The sequence below is a fragment of the Phalacrocorax carbo genome, chromosome 1, assembly GCF_963921805.1.
Source record: "Phalacrocorax carbo chromosome 1, bPhaCar2.1, whole genome shotgun sequence".
In the NCBI taxonomy this organism is placed as follows: domain Eukaryota; kingdom Metazoa; phylum Chordata; class Aves; order Suliformes; family Phalacrocoracidae; genus Phalacrocorax; species Phalacrocorax carbo.
Genome location: NC_087513.1, coordinates 147,836,999 through 147,853,512, shown reverse-complemented (window position 1 = coordinate 147,853,512; position 16,514 = coordinate 147,836,999). Strand labels below are relative to the sequence as shown.

Sequence of the window (16,514 nt, the reverse complement as noted above, 5' to 3'; positions counted from 1 at the left end):
CTAAGAATGAACTTACTCTGCAAGTCACAGACTTTGCTGCTCTGAGACTGAGGTGAACCATTACAGATAAAAAACAACAGAAGATCCTGCTTTGAATTTTCCTTCTTTATATCCCATGAAAATGGATGTGATCCAAGCAGCCTGTTTCAAGAAATAATGGTTCAGTGTACCTATACACGGTGTTTAGAGAAGTTTGCACCATTTCAAATTTCACTGAGACAGTTCATAAGACAGGCCATGTTCTGGTCCACATGATATGGAGTGCCCTTGCCTCTGCAAGGTACTTCACAGACATGTTTGAGTTAGCTACCTCAACTACATGCATTATTCCTAGTGTTTCCTACAGTAGAAGTAATAGAGTACAAGCACTACCGCTCAGACAAGAGTCCGAGGTAAACATATCTGCAGTGTTAATCTTAGATACCATTGCTCTGTGTTGCAAGAGTGCTAAACAGAAGGTTCTGTAACTTCTCTTGGTAAGCTGCCCCTTCGTTGGGGTACAACATTTGGCTTGGCAGTGACAGGCAGCCCTAAAAATAAAATAGGACTTAGAGGAAAACAGGAGTACACACGGTATGCTTGCCTTTGAGGTCTGTACCGTTCAGCCTGGATGCTATGGGAACATTATAGCTGCAGTATATTCCTCCAAAATTGCATGACCTGTAGTTTTCCATTGCCACTTGCTTTTCTCCCTAAAGGTCCTAATTTAGATTCCTCTGGAGACTTCTGCATCATTCAAAAACTGGAAGAAATACCTGGTTTTGAGAAAGGGACCAAATTTTTGAGAAATAGCTGAGAATTATCAAAAGCCTGCTTTTCTAGTATAGTAGATCCCAGTGTTGATTACAAACTGAAGCCAGATTCGTATTTTAAGATGTTGCTGGTGCATGATATGACAGAGAAGCAATAACATATGTGACAACGTTACGCAGCTGTGTCACCTGCAACGCACGCTTGTTGTGTAGTAGCCTATGGGCTATTCAAGAACAGGTTAGCTAATGACACAGTGCAACACCCATGGACAACCGGAGATGTTAACACCAACTTCCTGAAACCACACCACGTATTTTTATTGCCCTTGCTGACTTCAAGCGTTTCAAAATCCCAGCCATTGGCCCAAACATTTTCTATGGCCTGTCAAAAAAACCCCAGTCACTCAATATAAAATTCAATATCAAACACGAATTATTAAGCACTACAAAGCTGAAAAACTTTTTGAAGCATGTGTGAGTACAGTGCTGCATAAACATTACTAAGGATAGGCAAAATGACTTGGAAATGTTGCCTTGTATTTTCACCCACAAGCTCAAATCCTAAAGTGAACCTTTCCTGTGATTTGACTGTGGATTGTATTCTAGAATATGTCTTTTTTACCTCTCTATTTAATGTAGGAGGTATCAAAATGCTTTTGACAAGAGGTGTCAAAATGCCACCCACAATATAAAATACAATGAAAGGTGAAATGTCTGAACTGCTCTAAATCAGGAGTATCTTCTCTGCAGATAAACAGCTATAAATGAGATCACACATCTCATCAGCAGTGCAAGAGACACATGTGGCAACACAGTAAACCTTGCAAAACTTTTCTCAGTTTCACTCAGTACCTTTTACTATCCCTTAGTAGTAGTAATAATTTTTTAAATAACATTAACAGTAAAACAAATACAAGATTCACAGTATGAATACATTGCTTTTTTAAATACTCTTTGTTTTATCACTGCTTGGTGGCTGGGGAGCTCTCCTTTAGTAAATGTACTGTATTACAATCTCTCATGGGCAATTATGTGACTGTATTACATAACAGCATTTTTTTGCCCTAGAAATAGGCTACTGCTAACATTTCACTGTACAGTTTTTATTTTCAGATTTCATTGCTGATATTATCTAGATTACTTTAGGTTAATTTCAACCTAGTAAGAAATGTGCCAATAAATTTGATCACACCATTTTAGATGTAATAGTTGCTGAACAACAATTTTGCTTCAGTCCTGTGAACATTCTGTATTCTAACATTATATTAGGCATTATTTCAAATGCTGGCAATGTGCCCAGTACTGGACAAAATAAGACACTAATGCTTAGGAAAAAAAGTACTAGTAACTACAAATCACAGTATTAAACTAATGTGTTGGCGCAGCCCCATTAAATGCCTTCCAATTTATATTAAGTAGGCACTGGGGCAATTTACAACAGTTAAGGAACTATTGTTTATTTCCAAGTTAAGTTAAAAAAAACCTCAAAAATAAAATTAATGACTTGACTAAGTGCTAGATCTTGCACTTCTTTGTCTTAGGAATAGTCTCACTGTAGCCAATGGGACTACTCGTACAAGTAAAGACTTTCAACATTTTTAAAAAACAGACCTAGAATTGTCCTGTAGTAAAAGAGAGTTTTATAAAAGTGTGATAGTCCTTGAATGTCAGTGTTCAGTAATCTAATAGCATGATACCATGCATTAATCTAGCTAGCAATTAATTATTATTTAAGTAGTAGATTATTATGTTTTCAAAATAGCCTGATGGGATAACCAATCTGATAATGATTATACAAGTGTATGTTTATTTTAGAATGTAGAGGTCACTACTCTGGCACTTTTATTGTATGGGCTAATTTCAGGTTTTTTGTTCCTAGCTTGTAGTTTGTTGCACATATGTTTGTGGATCATCATATAAATTAATGTGCTGGCAACACAATGAGGTGCTGTCTAGGTCTACTTAATAGCTTCACACTATAATAGCTGTCACTATAAACCACTGTACCATCACTGAAAGTCACTAGAGTCAGGCTTCCCCTGAGTTAACTTAGATGCCTATTTCAGGTTAAGATAAATGAAATGGCCTACAAATTCCTTTAAGCACATTAACCATAAATGATGGTTAGCACAGCTGTGGACTGCACCTTACACTGCAGCTAGGTGAAGTCCTCCCCACTCTACCAAGATATTTAACAAAACCTGTGAATGAACAAAACCGTTATAACTGCAATTAAAAGATACAGAAAGCTGCAATTTCAAAGCGTGCTATCTAACTCTTTGAAGCTGATCATGCATCTGACAGTAATGATGAAAAGAAACCTGAGACATTAAAACATGCATTCAAATCCCCAATATAAGCATGACTGTAGGCTCCTCTGTCTTTACATTTCCATCTAAGGCTATAATTCTTGACACCAAGAGCTCATAGTCTAGGTTTGCACAGCAGGATGAACCGAGCCTTTGGTGTAAAGCTTTGTAAAGTGTACTAAAATGCTTAACTTGAAGGTCTTTTGGGAACTATCACACAAACACCATAAAACCGACACACAAAAGGATGTAAATAAGCTAAGAGGGGACAGATTATTGAGTGTCTTTTGAATTCTGGGCCAGAAAAGCCCCGAGTCAAATTCCTACTGATACTAACACCAAAGGAGTTATGTCAACAGAGAACTCGGTCCAGTCACTGCGCTCAAAAATCATCAGAGATTTTCTGTTCCTCAGGAAACTTATCTTTGCCTGAGCCCTTCTAACTGGATGGTAACATGGCACTCCACCAACAAACCACACTTGCGTTTCCACTAGGGGCTGCAGTTAAACCCAAATTCCTCTGATAAGGTCCCAAAGTCTCTCAAGCCAAACAGTCTGAAAAGAAGTCATGTGCCTTTGCTTGCTCAGAAACTAACAGTACTGTTAACAGAAAGCCAGAGATTTTTAGAAAAATGTGTTGTACATACATGTTTGGTTTTTCTAATAACGTTTAAAGCTTTTTATTCAGCTGTTTATTTTTCTATGAAAGAACAAACATTTTTTCAAATGACAGAATATTTCTTCTTATCCACTCCTAATTAAAATAGGACGTGAGGGACTCAGTAAAAACACAGTCATAAACCTGTGTGGGAGATTTCTTTTTTTTTTTTATCCCCAAAAGTGAATATGTTGAGAAAGCTATGAGCCATGAAAATGGTAATATTGTATCAGGCAGCAGTAGCAGAACCAAAAAAGAAAGGGACAATAGCCTCAATCTTTTGGTAGTGCCCTTTTATTCTCTGTTTAGTTGATGTAAGGTATTAGATGCAGCCAAATGGATGTACAAATAGTTCATGAAATCTTGTTCTTCATGAAATCAAACCAGGGGTGTTTGCCACTGGCTTTTATAGAGAAGCATTTCCTCTGCTGCGAATCAGGAAGAAGAGGATAACCTTCTAGTATTTCTTAATTTAGCAGCTGCAGTTGCAGCAAGGTTTTAAAAACTTGTTTGCCAAATATCATGGGCAGGAGTGTCAAACTAGACTAAAGAAACAAGTTTTGAACTAACAGAAGAGATGATGACATAACCTTCTTCAAAAAAGTTGTGAAAGATTCTTGAACAAGCACACCTCCTCTAGTAAATAACTCGTCTTGGATGCTGAAAATGAACTGAAGGCATAGAAAAAAAAAACCCTCTTCAGTTTTAATGAGCCCAAAAGCAATCCAATTGTATCTATTTATATAGCAGGAATGGCTCTGAATATACTCTACCTGGGCCAGCATCTATATTACAGTTCTGTCTATTTTTAATCTCCTAATATGAAATATAGATAGGAAAATTATATTTGAGCAGTGGTTCTTTTGGCAAACATTAACTAAAATTAATTAAACTTTTGATGATATTCCTTCTCCTTTCCTTATTCTTTGTTTGTCCACTTCTGTGTAATCATGCAATATAATTTGAGGATCCTCTGTGAATGTATGAGCGAATGGTGGAATACAAACTCTGTCTAGATTATTAGGAGCTGATGACTTTGTCACTTTCAAATGGAAAGATAAATTGTTCTAGATGTGCTGTGAAGTTACAGATTAGATCTCTGAATGGTGGGGTCTGAATTCCACCTGGACAAACAGGTCATAATTTCTAAAGATTAACAGAACCATTATCAGTCCAACTTATTTTTTTCTCATGTCTGCAGCATAAAAATTGGATTCTGAAGACACTTCAAAGTTAGCAAAGGCGTAATAACAGCTTCAGGACAGGAAGGGATCATTTAAGTCACCGAGTCAGCAAGCTCAGAGATGTGCAGCATCTACACATAACGGGTTATTTAAAAAGTCATATGAAATAGGTATCACAAGTTATTTACTACAAAAACGTTTGCATAAAGCCCTTGATCTGATGAAATGTGACCAATATTTTTAAGTGGAATTGTAAAAACAGCTTTCCAGGCATTATTCAAACGTAAGTTTTTAAATTACTCTATATTTTCCATATATATACACATCTCTCCTACTGCACTAGAGTTTCCTGGTGCTAATATGTCAGTTTAATACAGTAAGTGTTTAAAACTATTATAGAGAAAAAGAGCTTAGCTCACAAAACAAAACTGCCCATTGCTACAATCTTAAACTACATTATGGATGTATGGCACACACTGTTCAGTATAATTTCAGTGCCTCGGCTCCTTATGGTATCAATGGAGAGAAGCCAGCACATCCAGCTGTCAGTGCAGGATATCTGAGTTAGTTGAATAAACTTAGACAGTATCAAGGACCCTCTCCTTCTTCCTCACAAAGTAAAAATGCAATATAATTCCATATGTGATTATTTATTTAACAAAAAAAAACCCCAGTTTTATTGGAATACATGAGAAGTACTTGTTTCATGCATTCAGCCCAAGGAAGATACTTTTTATGCTGGATAAAAAAGCACTACAAAAGGAAATGCCTCTTTTTTTAGAAAATACTTCCATTCTGCCATCATGCTTAAAGCTAAGCTTCAAGTGCTTTGCTAAACAGTGGCTTAAATATGCATGTTGTAAAATTATGAGAAGTACGAAACACCAAAACTCTGTTAATTAAACTGTGTGGAGCGATAAGGCTGTTTTATACTGAAGCATCCAAACTGTTTTCTTGAAACTACAGGCCTTGTATCCATTTGCAGCCAAAAAAAATACTTACTGATTGCAGAGTCATAGGAGGTTGAATTGTGTTCATCTCGGATAAGAGGAAATGGTGACAGGTAAGCATGTGTACAGTTCTTAGAAGGTGACTGGTTAGCTAAAAGTGAAAGAAAGCTAAAGATTAATATTTTACTGCCTTAACAATAAAATATTTTAAGCCTACTCTTCAAATGGGCAAACTGAGTTTTGTAGGTCAAGATTCCAGGTTCTTTCCCAGGCAATAGCTTTACAGTGGATTTTGCTTTGGTAAGAGATACCAGCCTTGTTAGCCAGCCAAGGATATTCCTTAAAGGGCAACACAGATTTGTACTATGGGAACAGTAAAGCAGCCTTGCCGAAGGCAAGGATCTGGCACACTGCAATTTATATGCAATGCATACATGTGCTTTTATATGCATACGTACCTTTCTCTTGTGAGAGTTAATTATGTCTGTCTCATTATTGCATGTCCCACAAAAAAAAAAAAAAAACAACCAGGAAATTACTTTTTCTCTTGTTAAAGAACATGAAAAATATCAAGCATCTTCAGAAAGTCTGCTGTCTCAACAAATATGAGTTTAGTCTATGGAATCAATATCCCGCGAGAAGGGTTATTTCACTCTGTATTAAATGCTTATAAAAAATCACCATCCTCCTTGTGAAAGATAAAGGCTGACTATAGCTTAAACCACATTTAAATATCAGATTCCTGGCCACAGAATTCTCCAGATAAATAACAAGGGGAAATTAACTACAGTGAATATTATATTTTTCATCTAAGACCAAGCAACATATTTAGCAAATGTGGGTTACTGAAGTCAAATTTGTATGATGGCATCTGGTTTTCACAAGGATTGTGGAAATCTTGCAATAAGGAGAGGGAGGTCTGTACCTCAGAGGTAGGGTCAAAGCCTGCAAAACAAGTTTTAACTGACCTCTTCTTCATGGGAGATTTTTGTTATAAAATACTATCTGATCTTCCAGAATCCTGGCATGTAGTGAAAGAAAGCAAAGGATCATCTGTGAATTTAGTAGAGGGATTTTTTCTGGAGATGATATGTCCTACACCACTTTCACAGTGGAATTGCCCACGCCCTCCTTAACCCACTCATAGAATTAGTTGGAGAAACTCTCCAAGCAAAACTTCATGGACCACCCCAACCACTAAGCTCTTTTCACCTACGTTACGGAAATAAACTGTTTAACAATAAGTGGCAACAAACTGTCCTGATAAGAATAGACTCAGGTTAACAGGACAGCCATAACACTCACAGCATAAGTTGATAGTTAAACATGTATTATTTTGTTCCAGGGTTTCCTTTAGTACAGATTACAAAAGCATTTGTCAATAACTTAATTTACGGTAGCTGAAGAACCTGATCACCAAAGAAGCCATGTGAAATCCAGTGATTCATAAGATGGAAAAAACCCCCACAACGATTTTGAGAACTACTGTAGATAATATAAAAGGAAAAAGTTACTTACTATACCAGAAATTCCACATGCTGGCATTATTCTCTCCTACATTTCCACTAAACCAGCACCTCCAGAAGAAACCTTCATGATGGAAAGTGGCCTTCTCTCCCTGCAGGGTGGGGGGGAGGGGGAAAGAAGCCATTATCATAAAATTTTTAAATGCTGAAAGAATCAAGTTCAACTGAAATAGATATTGAGGTAAAAAAATGCTACTGTCACAATGAAACACAGCCTGTCTGAATATATACATGACAGTTAGCTATAGCATAACTGAAGTTATACTTCCCTTGAAAGACTGTCATTTGTGAATACTACTCTGGGAATATGACAAAGTCATTTTAGAGTTTATTATAGCTGGTTACAACAGGTTCTGAAGCAGGCTTGTAAGCCTCCAGAGGGTCAAAATGAGTATATTCAAAAGTTCATACAGAATTAAATGCTTACAAAATAAACACATCCAAGAAACCTACGTATGTAATTCTTATTATAAATAAAAATGTCCATACTAACCCCAGCATCTTCAGGTGCTTTTGAACACCTTCCTCTTTCTGTAGCAAGAAGCCAATAATCAGTTCCAAATGCCACTAAAAAAAGCAAAACCCCCAGAGCCGCAAAGAAGCCTCCAAAGAATATCCCCACACTCAGTTTCATTATTAAAGTTATCTTAAAACAAAACAAAACAAAACACCAAAACACTGCTTTTTTAATTACTTAAAAAGAAGCAGTAAAATAAATAAATAAAATATTTGGGAAAGTAACTAAAAAGCTGTTTGGAGAATATAGCTCATATCTGAAGAAGTTTCTCTTCAATTGACTTTCTGCCTGTGTTTCCCAATGCCCTGTGAGTTGATTTGCGTCTCCTAATTTGTGTTCCATGTGGCTGACTCAAGCCTGACAGATGAAAAGGGCCTTCTATTTTAGGACACTGATGGCACAGCTTCATTCTGTTTCTCTGTCTGGGCAAGGCCAGTCAGAAATAGCTGACCTTCCCCTAACTAATCAGGGATTGACTTGAAATATTATTACAGCTGGTGCATCAACATCAGTGGAGATGGCGATGCAATGGCTCTGTCCGTCCACGTGAACTGTGCTACAGGGCACACACAAGCAGCAAGGACTTCCAAAGTTCAGGCTTGGTAGTGAATGTTTCCTTGGTCGCTAGCAGGGAAAGAAACACATGCAACACTTTGGAAGTTACTGCAAATCATGTTAATAAATGAAGGCTGAGATTTTATTATGGAACTTTGAAAACATGGTAGCCAAATTGCAGAGATGCCTTTGAAAAATCCTGACTTCTATTACAAATCCAGTTAGCGTTAAAAATCTACATCTTACCCTTAAAGTAATAGCTTTAACGACACTAAACGAAGCATTTAACTTCTTTATTTATTCAGATGCATCTTACCTGCATCTATCACAAATCCCAGCTTCTTTATCTTCTTTCTTTATCAGATGATAAAGAAACTTCAATCTTTTAAAAAAATACACTTTCCTATACGTGTGCTTTGGTCATTTTGGAAGGTGATGAGGTAACACATTTAAACTCTAAGGACTCGCTGCACAAGAAGGCAGCTTTTCCAATAACTTCTTTTCATGCCAAGCAGGCCTTCCCAAACATCTCTAGTGGATTACAGAGCATGCTCCTGTAGAGATCTGTTGAGTTCATAACGCACCAGATCCTGCAGTCCTTACCCAATAAACTTCCGCTGGTGTTACCTAGCACTAGAGTAGGAAACATTCCACTGGCTTCCCATGCTGGGAAGCTCTGGGACCAAGAGAAAGATGAAGTCACTTTACTCCAGATAACATTTGTCACAAAATTTTATTGCAACAGACTTATGTCTCCAGAGGGACTCCTACTTCCAATAGGCCGGTATCCTTTTGGACAGTGCAGCAGTGTGCTGAAGGACAGCAAGGAAAAGACTGTTTCTACCACCTTGCCTTATTTCCAGACAAATGAACCGAGATGTGCCCTGTTTTTATAATACATTATCTGCCTAACGCCACATTCCCATTTGTTTCAAGTCATATTTTATGCAAACCTGTTACTATACTAGCCTCATACAAAACCACATCTAGTATTTTGTGGCCTTTTTGCACAGCACAGTCTCAGTGTATGCAGAACAGTAAATGAATTTTTGGTCAAACAGACTCTTTTTGCCATATTTGCTTCCCCTGACAGCCAGTGATGCCGTTCACTTTGCTATAGCAGAAAGCGATTTTTGGAAACATCTCTTTGGAAAGTGATGTCTTATTGTTCTTTATTGAAGAAAAATCTTCAGGAAAAAGAAGAACACATAGAATGTGCTAGAAACAAAAATAAGGTATATTTCAGAAAATAATTACCTGCAGATTAGAATAATACTTCAGCTTTTGGTGAGCCCTGAAGTGGTCGGGCAGTTGGAATAGAAGATTGTTGTGGGTCCCTACCGATCGAACTATTCTATTCTATTCTATTCTATTCTATTCTATTCTATTCTATTCTATTCTATTCTATTCTATTCTATTCTATTCTATTCTATTCTATTCTATTCTATTCTATTCTATTCTATTCTGTCCAAAATAGAGAGAAAAACAAACAAACAAACAAAAAAGGTAGGACTCAGTTCAGGACTAATGTGCCCAAATTCAGACAATTTCAGGAGTTAGATGTTTTTCCACTATAATCAATAGCAATCTAGTCAATACAGTCAGTGGATCCTGGAGAGCAGTTCAGCACAACCTAGATTAGAATCAGAGAGCTCATTTCAAGCACTCAGGCAGACACCTAGCTCTGGATCTCAGCTGCCACTGTCATATTTCTGTCCCAGTTTTAACCATATCTGCCAGCCCCATGCAGGGGTCTTAGGTACCCTCTTTCCCCTCAAATGGCACTAGAAGCCTACGTGATGGTGACCGCATCAAGCCTGGACAGAGGGATACAGTTGCCTTACTGATATCTCCTGCCATTGGATGCTCCAGGATGTCTAAAGCATCCATATTTGGCAGGTAGGTATGACAAGGGACTTAGAGCTCTGAGACCCACACGTTTCTTGAACGACAGCTACAGGCCAGGTTCACACCACCTGAAAGTGATGCTAGATACCTCTGTTTAGATGGCTGGAACCAGTCTCCATTAGCTGGTCAGGTTATTCTGGAGGCACTACTGATTGTTTTAACCAGACCTCCATCGACTATAACAGCAGCACAGATCCCATTTCACACAGAGATGTCTGAATGCAAAGGTCTTAATCTGGAACTGAATCCCACTCAGTGGGCTGGAGCTCCCAACCATTTTGCGCTTGTATGTGTGGCCTTACAAAGCATTGGCACAAAGCTCAAGAAACTTTACTCAGTGAAATCCAGAGATGCAGGTAGTTGTGATATAAACAAAATCAATGATACAAAGTTCTTCATGACAGCCATTTAAAAAAAAAAAAAACAACAGATAAAATTTCATTACTTCTGATGTCCTGTTTAACATAACACCATTTAGCTCATCTTAAATAATGTGATTTTTCAGCATTATAGGATACGTGTTTATAACCTCCAAAACACCAGCTGCACAGCTCGTTATATGACTACTGCAAAAGATGCAAACCTGAGTTTGGTGAATTTTGACAGTGAAAATAATAAAAATACTTTTCACTCTCATGCTTTAGTCTACAAATCTCAAAGCTTTCTTCAAAGTTGGTTATGCACTGCTATTCATACCTGTAACTAAGGAAACTGTGGTTCACAATGGTGAAGTGATTTTCTCAACGTTACATCAGAAGTAAAAAGAGAACTCCAGCCACCTGACTCAGCCACTGACCCACAAGAATAAAAGAAATAAAACGACTGGTTTCAGTCTTATTGCACCTACTTGGTGTCAGGTCAGAAATAAGTCAGTGTCTCTGTTAACCCATTTCTTCATGAGAGTAACTTACTCTCATGAGTAGCTTCACTGAAATTAGTTTGCATGAAAAGTTTCACTGAATTCAAATGACAGCCTGTGCAGTACAAGTATTTATTTTTAATATACTGCACATGCACTCTGGTCTGAGTTTAGCATGTTCATCCTGAGAGGATCTAATGTAATTACTCTCTTTTATATTTATGGCACGTTCTCTGGCAGTGCTATCTTCCAGATTCTCTAACATCTCCAGTATTATGCCTGGCTATGTCAGGAATGAATCAGAAGCCATGTTAAGACTCGTTATGTCAGCTTAAAAAATTCATGTTATCCACTACTTGAATACTCACAGAAAGTCTCAGGTCACTTTTTCTTCAGTTAAATTAAATTCTGAAGGTTACTCAATAGAAAAGAGAAAGTTTCAAGGCAGGGAAAACAGGGCCAGGTTATCAAGCCAAAAAATATTGATTATTATTCTGAATCTTAAACAAGGTAATTCCACAACTCCTTCCAAAACTCCTGAATTTCTACAGAAAGACTGGCATTTTAAAACCAAAGTGATTTAGCCAAATTTATCCCTACTATGACAATGAAGTAATTAGATAAGTTTTAATATACACTCAGTTTGGCCAATTAAGCCCAACATTCACTGATTTTGTTGATTCTTAGTGTGAAGATTGAGGGCCCCCACATAATGGATGGATTGCAATCTCATTTAACAAAGCTGGCAAAAGTTTTATGGTTTTATTTCCGTGCACCTTCCAGATAGGTAGGGCTAAACTCCTAAACCTCCATATTTGATTTATGTATCTAAATAGCTCCAGCTTCAACATAGTATCTGAGCCCCTCCTTGTATTTAAAAATAGAAAAGAAGAAAAAAAACAAAACAAAACAATAGCAGGCTGTCTCTTTCTTCCTTTTCTATCTGAAGGAGAAAAAGCTTGATTAGTTCATGGGAGGAGGAGGTTGTTTATTTGCTTGTTTATGTTTGTGTGTGATTGAGTAAATGTTGTATGTGTATGTTTGGAATTGGCAGGCAGCTCCTTATCTGTGCTGGCAGATATGTCCATGATCTAAAAACAGCCTTTTAGAACTGGCTGCATGTCTCACTCACTATACACCAAGAAAAAATTTCAGCAGCTGCCTCAGAGCTGAGTCCTTCTGAGACCTCGCTGCCCATTTACTGTTGAAGAAAAACATTTTGAACAGCAATGGAGTATCTCACCTGCTGATTCAGATCCTCATCCCGTCCATCCTCCCCAGCCGGGCAGGATGTTATCCATCGCACCTACACAATCAATCGTCAGCAGCGTGCTGGGCAGACATACAGGGTATAGTACACCTTGTCCATTAAATCTTTTGCTGGGATTCATCTTACCTAACACTAGACAGCTGCAGGGTAGCTGTCTCCAATTGAGCTGGTCACCTCAGGTTTCCTTTACAGTCATATTGGCACTTTTATGGCAGTCCATCTGACCTATTTTTGGATGACTACTTCAATGTGCAATGAATCACACCCTAAAAGCGCAATTACATTTTTTTCTCTCTCTCCACTGACTACAAGGGGGCCTGGAATAACTAGTTTGAGATGCGACCACTTTAATCTTAATACTACAGTAAATCAGGTCAGAAATCACAGAATCACAGAATGATTGAGGTTGGAAGGGACCTCTGGAGGTCACCTGGCCCAATCCACCTGCTTAAGCAGGACCTGGTTGCCCAGGACCATGTCGAGGCAGCTTTTGAATATCTTCAAGGCTGGAGACACCAGAAACTCCCTGAGCAGCCTGTGCCAGTCCTGGGTTGCCCTCACAGTAAAAAAGTGCTTCCTGATGTTCAGAGGGAACCTCCTGTGTTTCAGGTTGTGCCCATTGCTTCTGGTCTGTCACTGGGCACGACTGAACAGAGCCTGGCTCTGTCCTCCTCATACACTTTCTTCAGGTATTTATACACATTTAAAGGATCCCCCTGAGCCTTTTCTTCTCCAGGCTGAACTTCCCCAGCTCTCTCAGCTTTTCCTCATAAGAGAGATGCTCTAGCCTCTTCATCATCTTAGTGGCCCTTCATTGGACTCTCCTCAACAAGTTCATGTCTCTCTTGTACTGGGGAGCCCAGAACTAGACCCAGCACCAAGTGTGGCCTCACCAGTACTGAGTAGAGAGGAAGGATCACATCCCTCAACTTGCTGGCAATGCTTTGCCTAATGCAGACCAAGATAGCATTCACCTTCTTTGCAGCAGGGGCACATTGTTGGCTCATGTAAAACCTGAGTAGAGATTGCAGAGACTCTACACGTGAATGAAATCAAGCCATTTTGAACACAGGTATCATCACTAAGACATTAATTTCATATGAGCTCTACTAAACTCATGAAGAGATAGATGATGGTAACTACCCTTCTGACCTAAGGACAGAAGCAACCCATATCCCAGCAACAGCTTCAACAGGAACTCTAATAAACCAACATGAACAATCCTCTTTATGGACCATTATATCCACACGCATTTATGTATCCAGGGATTATATCACACACGCTGCTTATTTACTGTGTGGGAGGCAATGAAAACTACAGCCTCTCCCTCGCAGTTCTATCAGCACAATCTGGTGCAACACACGTCTGCAGGAACATGTGGTACACTTGCAGCCACCCAGACAAACAAAGCTAGAGGTTGCATATCCCATTTGGACCCTGCCTCACCCCGTCTCTGCGTTCAGGTCTTTGACGCTCTACAAAGCATCACAGAACGGAAGAGAAAACTTTAGTATGACTGAGTGGGTCACTCTGTTTCACGTATCCCATTCTGCAATGTTTTACATTAAATCTACATTGCAGGTAAAAAATTTCAGAAGGTACAATATTTTCAAATTGAGTCATGATATTGATTCAAGTTGTGATGAATATATGTCCCTGCAAGAATCATCAGAGGTACAAGAAGGTGCATCTGAATTCCTCATATCCTTGATGAGTGCTCTGAATTTTTCTTACACTTGTTAAGAAAGCCAGGCCAAAGCCATTAATGTTTCCTGCTTTAAAGAAATGACTTATCCCTCTGTGCAATTTATACAGAAATGAGTGAGTTGCCTAATTTTAGGAGGTGTTTCAGGCAGTTTCCCATGGAAGCAGTTAATGCACCTGCACACCAGAAATAGTCGGAAATTAAGAGTTGCACCCTCCTTTAATGTTTCTATTGCTGTTTTACACGTGCCCTTTCACAGCAGGAAGGTATGATGAATGTCTGAGGCGGTAACTCCTTCCACCTACTGCACGGACACTTTAATACACATTTTAGGATTTCATTCAGGAAGCCTGAGGAACTAGCTTCCAATCCTTTCTGTACACTTCCAGCTTCTACAGAGCTCCTAAGATTTAAAAAAAAAAAAAAACAACCTCAAAACAAAACATAGGCTCTGTGTGTGTGTGTGACATAAGGGTACTGTAGTACAAGAAATGGATTAGAGTCAAAAGGAGTCATCCAGGCCATCCTCTGCTCCAGAGCAGTATTAGTAGTATCTAAACCACTCATAGTGTATTTATTTTATCTGTTAAACACAAATTGAAAGAAACATGGAAAGCTACGTGGTCTTAGTTATGCTGCCATGGAAAAAATCCAGAAGGTAAGAACTAGGCCCAACGCCTGAAATAATTCTTTCCTTTATCAAGGTTTTTAGAAATGTTTTCTAAGTCACTCTGTTACGCTCACCAGCACTTGCAGGTTTGAGGATGGAGTCAATTAAGAAGGCTTCTTTCCACATTCCTTACATCTGCAGATCTTTTCAGAGAGATTACACTTTAAATGTCTTTAAGATTAACAGCAGTTTCCAAACTCAAGTTCATTTACAGTACCTCTTAAATTGTTCTGGATCACTGGATTGTAATTTTTTCTACCGGGCTCAATTTGTATATGAAAAGTTGAAATGACTGTTGAATGTTACCCTAATGATCTGAAGCAGTAAACCAGAATGAAATAAGTCATTGTTAGATTCACTACATCTGATGACAAATTGTACATTTGGGGGTCTTGACCTTACCTATTTGTAATGAAGGAATCCAAGAATATGTTCCATTTAACTACAGTAAATTGCTGTAGTTGTCTTAGATCTGTCTTACAAAAGTATTTTACAAACTTTATTTAAGAATTTATAAGGTTTAAAATTTTCTCCCCTGTTGAAGGAATGCAAGGATCTTTTTTTTTTTCAAAACTTTGTTACATTTCAGGTTACTCCCATCACTTTCACTTTGTCATGGCTTGGAGCACACTCAACCACATAGCTGTCTGAGAAAAGGCAGCTGCAGGCTGCCTCAACCCCTTGCTTGGAAGGCGACACCAAGCGTTTGCCACAGTGGATGTTTTTAGTAAAGGATTGCAGACCCTTCAGCCCTCTCCTCATTAGCAAAATGAACCTCAGACATTCTCTCCCGGACTAGTTCTCCTCCATTCATAATCTGAGGCAAGAACAGCTCACTAGGGAAGGCTGAGGACAGTCCGATCTCTGGCAGCCCAGCACTGTAAGAAATGTTCTTTCTGCCATTAAAATGCATTTTTTTTTCTTTTTCTTTAACCCTCTCCATTTATTCATCATTGATCTTCAATTAGGACAGCAGAACTAGACACAATGTTGCATTAAACATTCAGACCAAATAACTGATACCATTGTTTTCCTGCTTTTCTACTTCAGGTTCCTCTATTCTTATAAAAAACTGGAGTTCGCTTTTTGGGCCACAGAATAGCAATAAAAACATACGGTCACTGGTTATCTACTACAACTACTAAGTTCATTTCATAATCACTGACTGCCACAACACATGTGCAACCCTTATGCGTGCATCACGCTTTGTTTCTAGCTGTGCCTTTACACTTAGAATATAAATAATTCATGAAAGCTGAGTACTCAGACTGTGTTGTGATAGTAGTCTACATAATTTCCCATAAAATCAATAATTTAGATTCTATCTCTTCTTGCAGGTCATGGAAAAAGCGTTAGAAATGAGAAGACCACCTAGACTTACCCTTTTTTCCAGGGAAGATTATCCATTCACAAATACAGTCTGGAGATATATCAAACAATTCTGAATCCACATGCTGTTTGCCATTTCTGAGTATGTATTGCTCTACTGTCTTTAAGAATCATCCAGTAACAAGTCAAACAGCTTAAAGTAGCCATGAGTCAAATACCTTAGAGTAATGTAAGTGTGCTATATTGATAGCATCATTTTAATCAAACAATGATGTAATTCTGCCCCCAAAGATATCAGACTGGTTCTGTTTTCCTTAAGACT

General features: G+C 38.3%; 1 protein-coding gene across 2 annotated transcripts in view; it reads right to left on the bottom strand.

Moving 5' to 3' along the window:
• TMEM182 (transmembrane protein 182) overlaps nt 1–16,514 on the bottom strand; it is a 34,780-nt gene that overhangs the window by 15,257 nt on the left and 3,009 nt on the right. The window contains exons 1-3 of one of the 2 annotated variants that reach the window (XM_064439376.1): nt 7,873–8,232; nt 7,372–7,471; nt 5,906–6,004 (exon numbers count right to left, since the gene is read on the bottom strand). In XM_064439376.1, coding sequence (XP_064295446.1) covers nt 5,906–6,004; nt 7,372–7,471; nt 7,873–8,013 — 340 coding nt within the window. In that variant the 5' untranslated portion in view covers nt 8,014–8,232. Of the gene's footprint in view, nt 1–5,905; nt 6,005–7,371; nt 7,472–7,872; nt 8,233–16,514 lie in introns of those variants that run through there. The other variant, XM_064439383.1, reaches the window with a different exon arrangement.